Here is a 14037-nt window from a genome sequence, read left to right on the forward strand (position 1 = left end):
CGCACGTCACATGCTGGGTCTACACAGGTCTGGGATGGGGCTGCATTTCCCACTGGGGCACATGACCCACGTTCAGTTACTCTAAGACTCTACATGACCATGAACCAACTTTGCCTAAAATGTAACGAGAGTGTGGATTGTTTGTGTCCCTCTGATTCTGTCCAAAAACCTGAGCCCTCACGGCTACTCGTATTTTTAAGGCTGGTTCCCATATGCGTGTCCAGAAGTTGAAAGTCTGAACGCCAGGGCTCAGAAGCAGAGAAAGCGCCACCATCCTGGCCGTCATGCTCCTGGTTCTGGTTCTGGGTGGGAACGCGATGAGGACAATCGGTGCACAGCCCCCACGTTTACCCCGCGCCCATCACATGCCACTGCCTCAGGTTCTTCTGTCGTTTAACTCCATCTCTCCAACACGGGGACTGTAACATCACGTCATGTCGTCTCATTTTGTAAGTGACGACCTGGACCCCCAGGAAGCTGGGTCCCAGGGCTGACCACCCCAAACCTCTGTCCACTCTCCTGTTATCGCTCTGACCTCTCTCCCCATCAGTAGGAACATTCTCACCCCAATTTCCAGCCCTGAAGAAAGTTCTAGCTCCTTTCAAATTCCAGCTCAACGGAGAAGATGCACCTGTTGGTTCCCCTCCCCCTGGGTCCTGTCCAGTCCGAGAGGAGCCATCCACTCACGTTCTCTGAGGACGGACTGTCTACTGATTCCCAAGACCCTGTCATACATTCAGAATCCTTCTGGAGGAACTCCTTCCCAGGTTGGGAATGGCTGTTTATTTAAGGAGCTTTCTGACACACAGAAGTTCCTAGCTGCCATCCAGCCAAATCTGTCACATTTTAAATTTGTTTCTTGCTCTGCTTTTATGTTTAGAAAATCCTTCTCTGTCCCAAAAGCTAACAAAGGTCTACCTGCCATGTTCAGGGTATCACTTTTATACTGAACCCTTTGGGCGACCTGGAATTTATTTGCTCTAAGACATGAAGTACGCAGTTAACTTTGTGTGTCAACTTCTCTCCCATTTCACTTTATGATGTTGAATATTCGTAAAGAACCTTCTCCTTTCTGCATCGCGCTTCGTAAGGTCTGTGGTGTCTGCATACACCACTGCACCGGGTCACCTGCCCACTGCCCGTGAGCCGGGCCGGTGACAGCTGGGACAACGTCTCTACGTCCTGCGCATCAGCGCAGGGACCAGCCCCAGCTCACAGAGGGCTCCGAGAACGTCAGCGAAATGGAAAGCCCAACTGCAGAACATGCTACATGCGTCTGGGCGGCGGTGTCTGTGTTGTATTTCCACACCCCCGGTGGAAAGCAGGAGCAAAACCCCACGGTGTAGGGCGAGGCCACTCACCCTTCGTTTCTGGCCCACAGCAAGTTGGGGCCCAGCACGATGGCAATGTTACTGGGCGTCATCTTGTTGATGTCACTGGTCTGAGCGAGCTTTGCCAAGAACTTGATTAAATACCTGGGGGGACAGAAAAGGGGGCATCTGCTGAGAAACCTGCCGAGATGCCATCTTCCTGCCCATATCACTCAGTGCCAGCTGCAGACTGCGCCTCAGTTACACCGTTTACAAACATCTGTGCTTCGTTTCAGAGAACGGACGTTAGGGCTTCACCCTCGAGTCGCTGTATATTTCTAATCCATCTCTCCGTTGGGCCCTGCCTGCTCTCCCCCTGAATAAATTACAGTGTGATTAACAGTGGCTTCAATACAGACAAACACAGTGCATACAAACACAGTAAAAGGAAGAGAAGAGTATATACAAGCATAGGAAAAGACAGAAGTGTAGGGATATTGCTTAAAGGAAACTGCATTTGAAAATGCTTTATGTTGTCATCATAAAAATATCCAGTTTACGACAGAAATGGACTCTCTTCCACTATAAAAATCAAACAATTGAGAACAACCCAACTATCCACCAATAGGGGGCCAATTAAACAAATTGCAGTATACCCAGACAGTAGAGTACCACGCAGCCATAAAAAACAATTAGGCACCGATGTAGAAAAATCCCCAACATGGGTGTTAAGCACAAGAGCCAAGGAGAAGAAGGACGTACACAGAAGACACTACCATCTGGTTTGGGGAAGCAGGGGCTGAGCGAGAAGAGAATGCACGTCCATTTGCACGCGTGTCTGCTCACACACGCACCACCGCCCGCTGAGCAGCTACACAGCCAGTGTCTGTGTCTCAGGAGGGGCACTGGGAGGCAGGGGACAGGCCCTGTACACTTCCTGAATTTTGAGCCATGGAAATGTATTCTTATTCAAAAAACAATTAGTGAAAATTATAAGAGTAAAATAAAACAAAAGGCCAAATCTCAAAGGACCGAGAACTGGAATTCAGTCCCCACCACCGGACACCGACTAGATGCAAACCAGCCGCAGATCCAACCTGGGGGTGTGACGTGGTCAGCGAGGGTCCTACGCGTACTAGCGCACTCCAAAGGCCAGGCTGACACTTGCCGTGTGAAGAGGGACAGTGCTCCTAGCTTCGTGACCCAGCCCAAGGCTGGATTTAAAGGTCAGGTGACGTAACTGGCCTTTCAGCAGGAAAGCATCTGCCTTTCTGGACCAAGGCCTCTTACAAAAGTTTCTGTGATTTTAGACGACTTTATCACCAAGGGCTGGCGACCACTTCCCTTCTCTCTGTGCGTCTTCAAAATTACGTTTTAAGTCAAAGGGAAAACAGAGGTTCAATTCCAGAAATTTATTCTATGGGAAATTTTCTTAGCAACACAGTTATCCCATAAAGTAATCCATCATGTCCGTTTCTTCAAAGTTTATAATAGGATGATTTGTGCTCTCTTTAAAACACATTCTGCAGCATGTATGAAGACATTACAGAAAGTACAATGATTAACTTTTGCCTTTTACATACCAGTTTGGAGTGGGTCCCACATACGGCCAACCAAACTTTTCACAGTTTTTCCCCACCAGCTGCCGCCGTGGTAGAAGGACGGCGGCTCAGCTGTGATGCATCAGGTGCCTCAGTGGCCCCAGGTGACCCCGCAGCACTCTAAACGTGCCAAGCAGACCCTCTGCTGGGGGCTGAACCTACGTTCACTCTCCAGTCATTGCCATGTGGTGGCCTAATTGGCAGAGTGCTGATCGTACGTACCTAAAGTTGACAAAATTTTGTGGTGGCAACTTCTGACAGATTCTCCATAAATCCTGAAGTTTTTTATCTTGATCCTGCACACTGAGAAAAAACAATTTTGTCCATAAACCTTCACGGAAACACACCCGTAGTACTTGTGTTCACATGCGACATTGACAGTGAAGCCTCAGTCAGAAAAGACCCCCGGCTTTGGAAACGGACTGACTCAGAGTGAAATAGTGCTGGTGAATTCGACCAGCCACGCCATTCATGGGGGGCCGCTAGGTCTTCATTCCCACACATCACACACAGTTCAGCCAATTCCTTGCCCACACTAATGACCACAATGCTCAGTAGTTCACCCCACACTTAAGAACAGAGGCACAGGTTAGTTCACAAATATGTTACTTTATGATTCCCGAGAGTAAGACGGTTTTCAAATGGGACACAGCATTACATCACTTCCTTTAAGTTTTAAACTCGGGGTTCTTTAAACTCACCTTGCAACTTGGGTCCACTCCTCATATAGACTGAAAGTCATCAGCGGTTCAGGCAGTTCCCGTAAGTAAGACTTTAAAGCACCTGAAACATTAACACTTCCTTTGAGTATGAAGGGGGGAGGCTAGGAATGTCAGCACGTATCTTGTGCAAACTGAAATGATCGCAATGACAACCTTCCAAATATAGAACATATCATGACTTATTGGCAGCGCTTAGAGAAGAAAATGCTCCTGAAACAATTCTATCCCTGGCAAAATGTACCGAGAGATGGTGGAAAATGAAATCCACTTCCACAGGCAGGTGTGGGGCTGGAGGTGAGAGGAGGGAAGCAAATACAAGATGGTCTCCCAATACTCGTATGATCAGCTACCTTCACCTTTACCAGGTAATCAGAAAACCAAACAACAGGCATAGACACACACACACACACACACACCTTTCCCATTCTGTCACCTACGTGTCTAAGGAGACCGTTTCACTTAAACCTAAAATCCACGCTGGACTTAGCACTGGCCATCGGTCAGAGACAGGATTCGCCCACCCCCTGGAGGGCCACCCCATGGGCTCACCTGCTACGGCGTGAGGGTCGGAATAGAACTCATCCAGGTGAGAAGTGGAGCAGTCTAAAGCAGCTTTCAGTTTCTTTAATTTCGAGGCCCCAGCCCCAATTCGGAAAAGGCCCTAGAGACAATGAAAAGCCACTAGCGTCAAGTTCAAGCGTGAGCCTGACACTGAGCAGCAGTGAGATTGACTCCAGCTGCCCCCAGCTGTGGCGTGGTCACCCTGGCCGCCTCATAGGCTGCAGGAGCGATGGCAGGACCCAGCATGCCCGAGCAGAGAGCAGGCAGCGGGCCCGAGCCCTGGTACCTGTTAGAAATCTACTTAAAAGTCACGGGTGAGCGCTATAGATTTTTCTAAATGTAGGACAACTTCTAAACAACAGACATCGCAAGACAAACTGCCAGGCTAGCGTGCTAGTCACTTTCGCTGCCCTAAGTGGTACCTAGAGAGGAAAACACGGGAGGGGCCGACCGGGTGAGGTGGCTCTGAAGACGCTGGGCCAGACTGGAAGGCGAGGGTTTTCGGCAAAGCCGACCCTGGCGGGGCGCCTCAGCCTCAGAGCTGACCTGCGGACCTCTGCAGTGGGGGCCACCCTGTGCGCTGTAGGGTGTTGGCAGCGTCTTGGCCTCTACCCTCTGGATGACAGGGCCAGACCTCATCAAAATGGCCCCAGGGGGACACAGCGGGCCCCCCTGGACGAGAAGCGCTGGTCTAGGCTCTTGGAAGTTGGGGTCAGGGCACTGAGGGCGGGGTAGTGACTGGAAGCAAACACTAGGGGGGCTCCTGGGTGCTGATTGCGTGGTGGCTCGGTTTGTGAAAACTTACCGAGCTGTTCCTTCACTCCACACGTCTCTGCATGTGCGTTACACTTCAATACAAAGTTTTTACAAGGAAAACGAGGACCTTTTGATTGTGGCTCTGCCCCAGCATGAGCCTGCACGCAAACTCCCATCTCCACTGGAGGCACAGGGAGACCCGCCCACCTGGCTCCTGGGCTCTTCTGGGGTCCAGGATTTCAGAAAACAGAGCGGGAAGAGCCCTCACCCGCAATGGCACAGCACTGCATACCAGGACGCTTGCTACAGAAACTGGAGCTCATGGAAGCTGCGGTCCCTCGGTGGGTCCGAAATCCACTCTCATAATCACAGCCAGTGATTACGAAACAACCAAGTAGGACCAATCAAGTCAGTGGTGTGCAAGGGGGGAGGGTCAACCTCTGGGGGGAGCGGGAAGCCATGACGTCCTTTCTAGGGGCCCCGGAGAGCGAGGCCGGGGCCTGCCGCCCGCACGTCCGGGGAACCCGGCGCCCTCACCTCCTCCTTCATGCCCGTCTCCAGCAGCAGCATCACGCAGGCTTCGATGGGCAGCGCGATCTCACGCCCGCTCCGCTTCAGGTGCTCCTCCAACGGGGTCCCGAAGGCCGGCTTTTCCGCCCACTTATCTAGAGCAGCAAACCAGTCAGTAAGACCCGACAGACAACCTCGTGGTGTCACCGAGGCACTGTCAGCCCCCAGCTACCAAAGGAGACTTCTTTTAGCAGCCTGGTGCTGAGGCTTTGGGAAAGTGAAACGTCTGTTCTACCTGCTTTTGTTGTCTGCCTTCTGCTAGAGCACAAATAGGTGCCGGGAGAGCTGACCCGTGGGTCAGAAGGCCTGACGGCACTGCCGGGCACCAGTGGCAGCTGCGGGGAGAAGGGGCGCTGCCCCCTGCGCCGGCCTCACGCCCACACAGCACGCGACAGGTGGGCACCTGGCGCAAAAACCAGGATGCTCAGAACACAGTTTTCCCCGAGAAGAAATTTAGTCTAGCCATGCAAGGAAGACAAGAAACAGACTCCTCCAGCAGGAAAAAGGAAAGACCTTTAGACTTCAAGCACAAGCCACGCGTGTCCATAGGAAACGGGAGACGCCAGTGTGAACGCGTGCTGGGTGCACAGCTGCACGCTGCACCCCAACACGTCCCCCAAGTCCCCAGGAGGAGGGAAGGTGGTGTCTGCAGCCCCAAAGCGGCCCGGGCTGGAGGCTTTCTGCCACTTTCAGGTCACATCCTTTGCTTCGTTCCAGGAAAGACCAGAAGCCACTCAGCAGAAACACACAGTGAGGCGGGAGGGCAGAAGCAGGACCTGGGAAGGGCTGCACTGAGCCAGAACAGGCCGTGTTTGGGCCGTTCCAGGGGCCGCAGGGCTCCAGTACCACCTGGGAGGCACGAGAAGCACTGAGGGCACTGGCTGGTGACAAGTGTCCAGCGACAGGGAGGGCTCCCGCCCTCCTCACAGCAGTAATGGGCATGGGTCCTCCCGCCCCTTTGCTGTTTGAACCCTGGATCCAAAGTGGGCGGCATTCCCTGTTCCCTTACGCTCACTCAGCAGGGGAGCGACACACAGAGAAGGGAGAGAAGGGACACCCGACCAATCCATGGACCCAAGTGCTGGTGAAGAGTTAAAATTCAACAGAAAAGCAAGTGGGCAGAGGCTGAGGCAAGGGCTGAGGGAGGGGGAGTGGACAGAATCAGAAGAGCCAGCAGTGCCCTCAACTCCGGCCCAGCCCCCCTAACAGAGAAGCAGCCCGGGGGCCGTGATGCTGAGAGGTCACACGCTCCAACCCCTCCTGGAACTTTCTGGTGACCCCTGGGGAGTGTATACCCCCCACACTTGGTAAAATGTTGGCAGAGGGTGGGTGTGAGAACCGCTGACCTGGAGACAAGTCCTGGGGCAAACTCGGGCGCAGGTAGGGGCCTCCCGAACAACAGACCTACTATGTGCCAGGCACCAGGGCTCACAGGGACCCCCACCCTCGGTGTCAGAGCGGTCTGACTGTGAACAAGACACAGGACACACATGTAAACACGCACCAGCAATGAATGAGACAAGACGCGTTTGCAGTCATAGCAGAAAGATGGTGTAGACAGGGTCTCAGACAGAGCCTACAGGACCAGGGGGCCTGCCCACGGGGTCCCCCGAAAGCTAGTGCTGCCACGCGGGACAGCACACCCGGTATCACCAGACCTTCTGAACTTTCAAGGACAGCCAGAAATTAGAGTTGTGATGGGAAAGGGTCTGGTTTTTAAATGATGGCACAAAAATGTTTTTAAATGCGATGTGGCAGTTTGCGACTCCTGGTGCAGACCACACACGCTGGAGCAGTTCAGGAGATAGCGGGGTCACTGTCGCTTCAGCTGTCAGAGAGCGCCCTCAGGAGGGGAGCGTGGCGGGTCTTTGGAAAACGGACAAGAATCAAACAGACAGAGGAAAGACCAGGAGCTGGAGTGAGTCTGGGAACGGACACTTCGGCCCAGGGCCCAGCACAAGGTGACGAGGACACGGAGCTGGAGCTGAGGGGCGGTGGGAGTGGGCAGATCCCACACGGGCATGAGCAGGCAATGGGCAGATGCTCCGGACGTCACGCTGGGAGTGTGTGGAGAACAAGACAACTGGGGTGAGGGACAGTCACTAAGGTGACAGCCAATCATTAAGTGACTGACCTCTGGGGGCTGCGAGATGTAGGTGGGAGCCCAGGTGTCAGAACGAGGGTTTTCCAAGGACACAGGGAGGACAGAGGGAGAGGTGGGAGAGGAGAACATGGGGCAAGGACAGGACCCCCGGAGGGCTGCTGTCTGGGGGGGGCAGCAGCACGGAGAGAACAGCCCCGACAGTGAGACAACTATCAGGAGATGTGAGGGAAACCACCTCTGCCAGGAGAAGGCCAGGTGGTGTCCAGCGCCAGGGCTGACGACTAAGCCCCTGGACCTTTGCACTCAAGCGACAGTGCCCTTTACTTTTCTTCAAGAGCAGAGTGACTGGGAGAAGAAAGCAGGCTGCAAAGTGCCCGGAGAGAAGGTGGGAAGGTGCAGGGGGCAGCGGGCATGAGCCACTCAAGGAGCCCCCAGAAGGATGGCGGGGAGATTAGACAGGACCCTGTGGACAAGGCCCGCCGACCGTGAATGTGAGAAAGCTGCGCAGGGGCCTGGGGCAGTGGGGTCAAGTCTGTTTTCTGTCATAGGACACTCGGGGTCTTTCTGAAAACAGAGAAGACAAAAGGAGAGGAGACAGGACTGAGAGGAGAGGTAGGTCCGAGGATAGGCAGAGGTAAAGGGGCTGAGGGCCGAGGCTTCGGGGAAGGCCGCGCCCTCAGAGAAAAAGAAAAGGGCATCCTGTTCCCTCCACAGGCGGTGCCCACGTGCCAGCTCCCCTCTTCCTGTCCCCTCCTGTCCCCCTGCCTTTCTGACATACTTCTCTAGGGAAATGGCCTTGGGAGAGAAACAGAACGGAGTTAAAAAAAGAACTGCTAAAGACAGCTTCTCCCTTTGTGCTTGTTAGTCAGCTCTTCTGGACCAGAGCTGGAGCCCCGCAGAGGTGAAGGTGGCAATGTGTACCCACTGTCCCCTGCATGCAGCAGGTACCCCACATGCTCTCGGTGCTCTGAGCCGGTCCAGCAAGTCCGCCGAGCCGGGCTGCCATGCGCCAGCAGTTTTGTTCCTCTGCACTGTCACTCAAGCTCATCAGTCACCAACTAGAGACGATGTGACTCACGCTCATCAGTCACCAGCTAAGGACGAAGGACAACTCGTCCTGCGGAGAACGGCCGAGCACACCGGACACACAGCCACACCGCCCTGCAGACTGCAGCGAGGCAGGGGACAGAACCTTCCAATTCCGTAATCTAAAAACTTTTAGGCACAAAGCAAAACCTGTTGGGACCTCCTAAAACTTGGGGCACAAGTGGCATTCTTGAGGGTGCCAGTGTGTGCGCACCCCCACAACATACACAGGGGCACCCCCTCTCTGTCACCACACTCAGCCCCTGGCTCCACCATCCTCCATCATCCTCCAGCTCAAGACCAGCGTTCTGCCGGGGGAACCTACGCACCACAGGCCGGGTCTACACCACAGGCCGGGTCTACACCACAGGCTAAACAGCACCACAGGTACACAGACAACAGAGTAGTTTCTGCCGCAGCAATGCTTCCTGGTCTGTGCCGCTAAGTGCCCTGATGGCAGATCAGAGAGAATCTGAACAGAAAGCTGTAACGTTCAAACAGAGGAAAAGGGCAGGGCAGAGCTGAGCACACTCAGAGCTGTGGGTAAGATCTGCCATGTGCTGGTCTGTGTGGCAAAGACAAGGGCCTCATGCCCAGACGAGCAGGAGGTCTGAGAGAAGTGGCCACGGCCCTACGATTCTACCACCCCCATTAAGTATGTGATGATGGCGCATCAGGACTGGCTGGCTTCTAACATTCCTCCGTAACGTCCAAAGCTGTCCCAGCACGTAGCTCGTGCAGGCACGGGCCAGAATCAAGGCTCGGGGAATAGAGACTGCCCTGGGAAAAGACCACGAGAGGCTAGAAGTTTTCCAACCCACTTAGAAAACAAAAACACACAGGTATTCCCCCAAAGGATCCAGCTTTCACTTTAGCTGAAGATTTCAGAAGAACTTAAAATGTGCCGTTAGTGTGTTAATGGGATTTGGAAGAAATTAGAGAATGCAGCCAGAAAGATGAAGTTATGCTGGGAAACGGGACCCTCCCAGGCAGAGAGGCTGCTCCCAAAGGCAGTGCATGCAGAGGGCTCGGGGACAAAGGACAGAGGCACAGGTAGCAGTGGGGGGTGGCAGCCAGCACGCAGGTTACGTTACCTTGATGGGCTTGCATTTCGGGCAGGGCCTTTTCTAAGACTGCTAATGCTTTTCTATGGTAATCTGCTTGGGCTTCTAATAACTGAGAACAGACCCACATTCAAAAACAAAAGTAACATTAGCATCGGATGGACACGCACACAATGGCTGAGCAAAACTGAAAATGACATCTTTTGCAAAACAAGCTGACATGGCTGAATTCGTACAACGCTTCATCGTGTCCGGGCCAGTGCTTACCGTGACAAAGAACTTGCCGTACTCCCCTTCTTTGGCCATGAAGTTGTACATGTCCGCTGCGAGCTGATCCTGGGTGAGTGAAGAGAAGGCACGTCACTGAGGGAAACGGCATCTCAGTGAAAACTACCCTCTACGCTCCTGGAGCAAAATGAGATGCAGACGGCGCCGGAGGAATGGTCCACCCGCGGACGGGGAGCACCAGTGTGGGGACAGCAGACGCAATGAGGAAGCTGGTGACAGACCCGCACAGGAAGGTCTCCGAGGTACACTGCTAACACACCATGTGAAGAAGCCAGTAGGTGCCCTGCTTACGGGACGTCACTATGTGGGTAAAAGGAGGAGGAAAGTATTCTACTTTTATTGCCGTATTTGTATAAAAATATCTCTAGAAGAAAAACAGAGAATCAGTAACAGTGGTTACCTGCTGAGGGCAGTAGAAATAGGCCAAGGGTGTAAGAAATGTTACTGTTACTGTATATTATTTTATATTTTGGTATTTTTTAACTAATGTAAACGAATTACATAAAAATTAAATAATTTTTTAAAAAGTGATAGATTAGCCAATTGGATATACATAATATTTTCAATGTTCATATATATACACATACACATTTGAATTTCATACATATATATATACACACACACACACACACACACACACACACACATACATATCTTTAATGGACCAGCTTCTGTTTTTCAACATCAAGGTGCACAAATAAACATGAAGGCCCCTTGTTTATAAAAACTCTGAAAATCTAGTTAGGAGCAGTAACAAACATTCTTTTAGAATAACTAGGAAAGCAACAAAGTAAATTCATGGGTCCCCACCTCCCCCAAAACAATAAATAAAAAGAGAAAGAGAAGGGTAAGGTAGGGGAGGGGACGGGAGGGGAGCGGGGAGGAGAGTCCACCGTGGACAGAAGCTGGGTTGAGCTGCTGTGAGTCTGTGCTGGGCTTGGTGGCCAAAGCATTGAGTCTAGCAGTCACGTGGGATCAGGAGACAGAAGATGAAGCCTTGGGTCTGGTGAGCTGAGGAGCCATAACTGACACAGGTGCAGACGTGTCACAAGATAAAACTCCTGAGAAACTATACCCTCAATAAAGGGTGGATTAGAAACAAATCACTAGCAGCACGTGGAAATAACAAGCTGTTTTATCTTTTTGGATTGGGGTCCGGGTCTGGGAAAATAAAACATTTCCCTGAGATTTCATAAACATAGACCTGCTTTCACGAGGGTTTGAAGTTTGAGTTTAACTACATGTGTGGTTCAGGAATCTACAAACTGAGGAAGTTGAATTTAAAATGGCCCACCCTGGTGATACTCTTTGGGGAGACTCACTCCTGAATCCCCAGGGCCCCCCACAGATAAAGTCCCTCTTAAAATGAGTTCACAGGCCGGCCCAGTGGCTCAGGCGGTTGGAGCTCCGTGCTCCTAACTCCAAAGGCCACCGGTTCGATTCCCACATGGGCCAGTGGGCTCTCAACCACAAGGTTGCCAGTTCAATTCCTCGAGTCCCACAAGGGATAGTGGGCTCTGCCCCCTGCAACTAAGATTGAACACGGCATCTTGAGCTGAGCTGCCGCTGAGCTCCTGGATGGCTCAGTTGGTTGGAGCGCAGGCTCTCAACCACAAGGTTGCCGGTTCAACTCCCACAAGGGATGGTGGGCTGCGCCCCCTGCAACTAGCAATGGCAACTGGACCTGGAGCGAGGCTGCGCCCTCCACAACTAAGACAGAAAGGACAACAACTTGACTTGGAAAAAAGTCCTGGAAGTACACACTGTTCCCCTTCCCCAATAAAATCTTTAAAAAAAAAAAAATGAGCTCACAATACAAAATTGCAAAACACACGAGGAAACAATCCACTATAAAGCAAACTCCTATAACTCCCACACACAATTTCAGAAAATAGAGTTACCAGAAGATTGTTAAATAAGTATATGTAAAATAATTAAAGATACTGAAAATTAAGTACTAAAATAGAAAAACGTACTATCAAGAAAGACAAAGAATTAGGACTTTAGAAATGAAAAATACAGTCAATAAAATTCAAAACTCCATGTTAACTACTTAAACAGCAAATCAGACACAGCACGAGAGAGAATCAGTGAAACAGAACTTACACCTCAAGAAATCACCCAGAAGTTAGCATAAGGAGAGAAAGAGAAACTATTTTCCTAAGTTTTCACCATTTGAAGTGACAAGCCATGTGTGGATTTTTAGACAAGAGACCTCAGCCCATAATATACGAACTCAGATTTCCCAAACTTCTAGCCAAATTTAAGTCCCATAAGTAGCCAACAGCCAAGATCTAGGTGAGACCAGATATGAATAAGACTAGTGGGTGAATGACACTGGCAAAGCTAAAACTCTTCTAAACAGGAATAAGCTAGCATGAGACTATTTTATCAGAAGCATTTATCTGAATATCATCTTTTTAAATGCAAAGGCTATGCATGACTTCGGGAGCTCAGTGTTAATTTTAAGTGACTATATTATTTTTAAGAAATCATTTTACTGCAGTTAATAGATTGAGGTCCGCTATCTTGAAAAGTGAATTATAGCATGACCTGAATAAACGAAAATATAACAGACCTACAGCTGTCTAGTAGAATACAAAGATCATTTTTGGAAAATGATGAATAACAAGAGGAGGACAACTCGAAGTTGATTATCCTAAAAGTCATCAAAGACCTATGTCTTTACCACCTCAAATAACATTTGGAATAAACATTTTCATAGATATATGCACAGAAAATGTGAACACTTAACTGTCTAATCTGGAATTTATGAGATAGAAAGTTATATTTATCTCAAATTTCAAAACAATTGTCCCAGCAACATTTAAAAAATAATCCTTCCCCTCCCTATGGATATATGATGACCCCTTTACTATATATTCAATCTTTTAGTATAACAGCATTTGTTCTAGGAAACCTGAGCTATTTTTGTGCCTGTTGTGCATTGTATTAATTGCTGTAATTTTATGACATATTTTGCTATAGTTTTATCTCCTTTTTAAAACCCATTCTTTATTTTAAATAAGCTTAGACATTTTTGTCAAGTTTTCAAAAACTATCCTACTTGAATTTTTTTAAATAATGCTTTATTCTGATTATAAAGTAATGTTGAGTCTTGGAAAATAAAAAAAAGGAAGAAAATGAAACCACCTTTAATATCATTCACAGTATTCTGACAAGAAGTGTGTACAACACTAAACAACTTACAATGTTTGACCTTTCAGCCACCACTGGCGAAAACCACAAGGTTGATGAAAGTGCCTATGGCCGTACCTTGCACTGTTCTACTTTATTTGCAGCTTCATCCATCTCTTCCTTTAGGGTGTCGATTTTTGATGGGAGCCCCTGAGAGGTGGTTCCTGAAGATTTGTGAGCCTGGTTCCACCTGCAAAACACACAGGCAGCCAGGATGTGAGAACTAGCTGTACAAACTCAACCTTGGGTCCTAATGGAGACAAACTCATTTCCCACACCGATTCTTCCTGGGACGGGTACCGGTACCCAGGACGCCAGCTTCTCTGGGGTTTCTCCTCTGAGAATGGGAGCAAGCAAAAAGGGCCATTGGCTTCACCCAGCCAGGACGCGTGTCATGCTGGGAGGAGATGTCTACTTGGAGCAGAACGGACCACATCTTGTCTCACGGAAGCCCCACTGCTGGAAACCAGCCCGTGAAACTGCTCCCCTCCGGTCACAGAATCCTTGCCAGTCAACACCCCGTCGCTCTCCTGCTCCCATCTGGGAGGCCCCTGTGCCACTGGGAGTCAGTTCCTGGCTCCCCAACTCGTCTTACTCCCCCGCCCTGTGACTACTCGCAGCAGTAAAAAGCCAGAACTTCACTCAGTCGTGCAGCTAGAAAGCAGTAGCTACGGAGGCGCTTTAGGAACGAAAAACACCTGCAAAAATTAATATTCTAAAGACAATACAGCAAATCTCAAACCTAATATGGAATACTTATGTTCCCTTTATAGTAAG

The 14037-nt window shown here is 50.3% G+C and overlaps 1 protein-coding gene across 17 annotated transcripts in view; it reads right to left on the minus strand.

Moving 5' to 3' along the window:
• ARHGAP17 (Rho GTPase activating protein 17) overlaps window positions 1-14037 on the minus strand; it is a 63699-nt gene that overhangs the window by 15092 nt on the left and 34570 nt on the right. For all 17 annotated transcript variants that reach the window (XR_016022486.1, XR_016022484.1, XR_012493177.2 and 14 more), the window contains exons 7-14: window positions 13339-13450; window positions 10042-10110; window positions 9805-9886; window positions 5488-5615; window positions 4183-4294; window positions 3613-3694; window positions 3134-3214; window positions 1362-1475 (exon numbers count right to left, since the gene is read on the minus strand). Coding sequence is in view for 12 of the 17 variants with exons in the window: in XM_074322880.2 (XP_074178981.1) it covers window positions 1362-1475; window positions 3134-3214; window positions 3613-3694; window positions 4183-4294; window positions 5488-5615; window positions 9805-9886; window positions 10042-10110; window positions 13339-13450 (780 nt within the window). In the remaining 5 variants the exon portion in view is untranslated. The remainder of the gene's footprint in view (window positions 1-1361; window positions 1476-3133; window positions 3215-3612; window positions 3695-4182; window positions 4295-5487; window positions 5616-9804; window positions 9887-10041; window positions 10111-13338; window positions 13451-14037) is intronic.

Source organism: Rhinolophus sinicus, chromosome 10, assembly GCF_057876585.1.
Source record: "Rhinolophus sinicus isolate RSI-liver-muscle chromosome 10, RSI-T2T, whole genome shotgun sequence".
Lineage (NCBI taxonomy): Eukaryota > Metazoa > Chordata > Mammalia > Chiroptera > Rhinolophidae > Rhinolophus > Rhinolophus sinicus.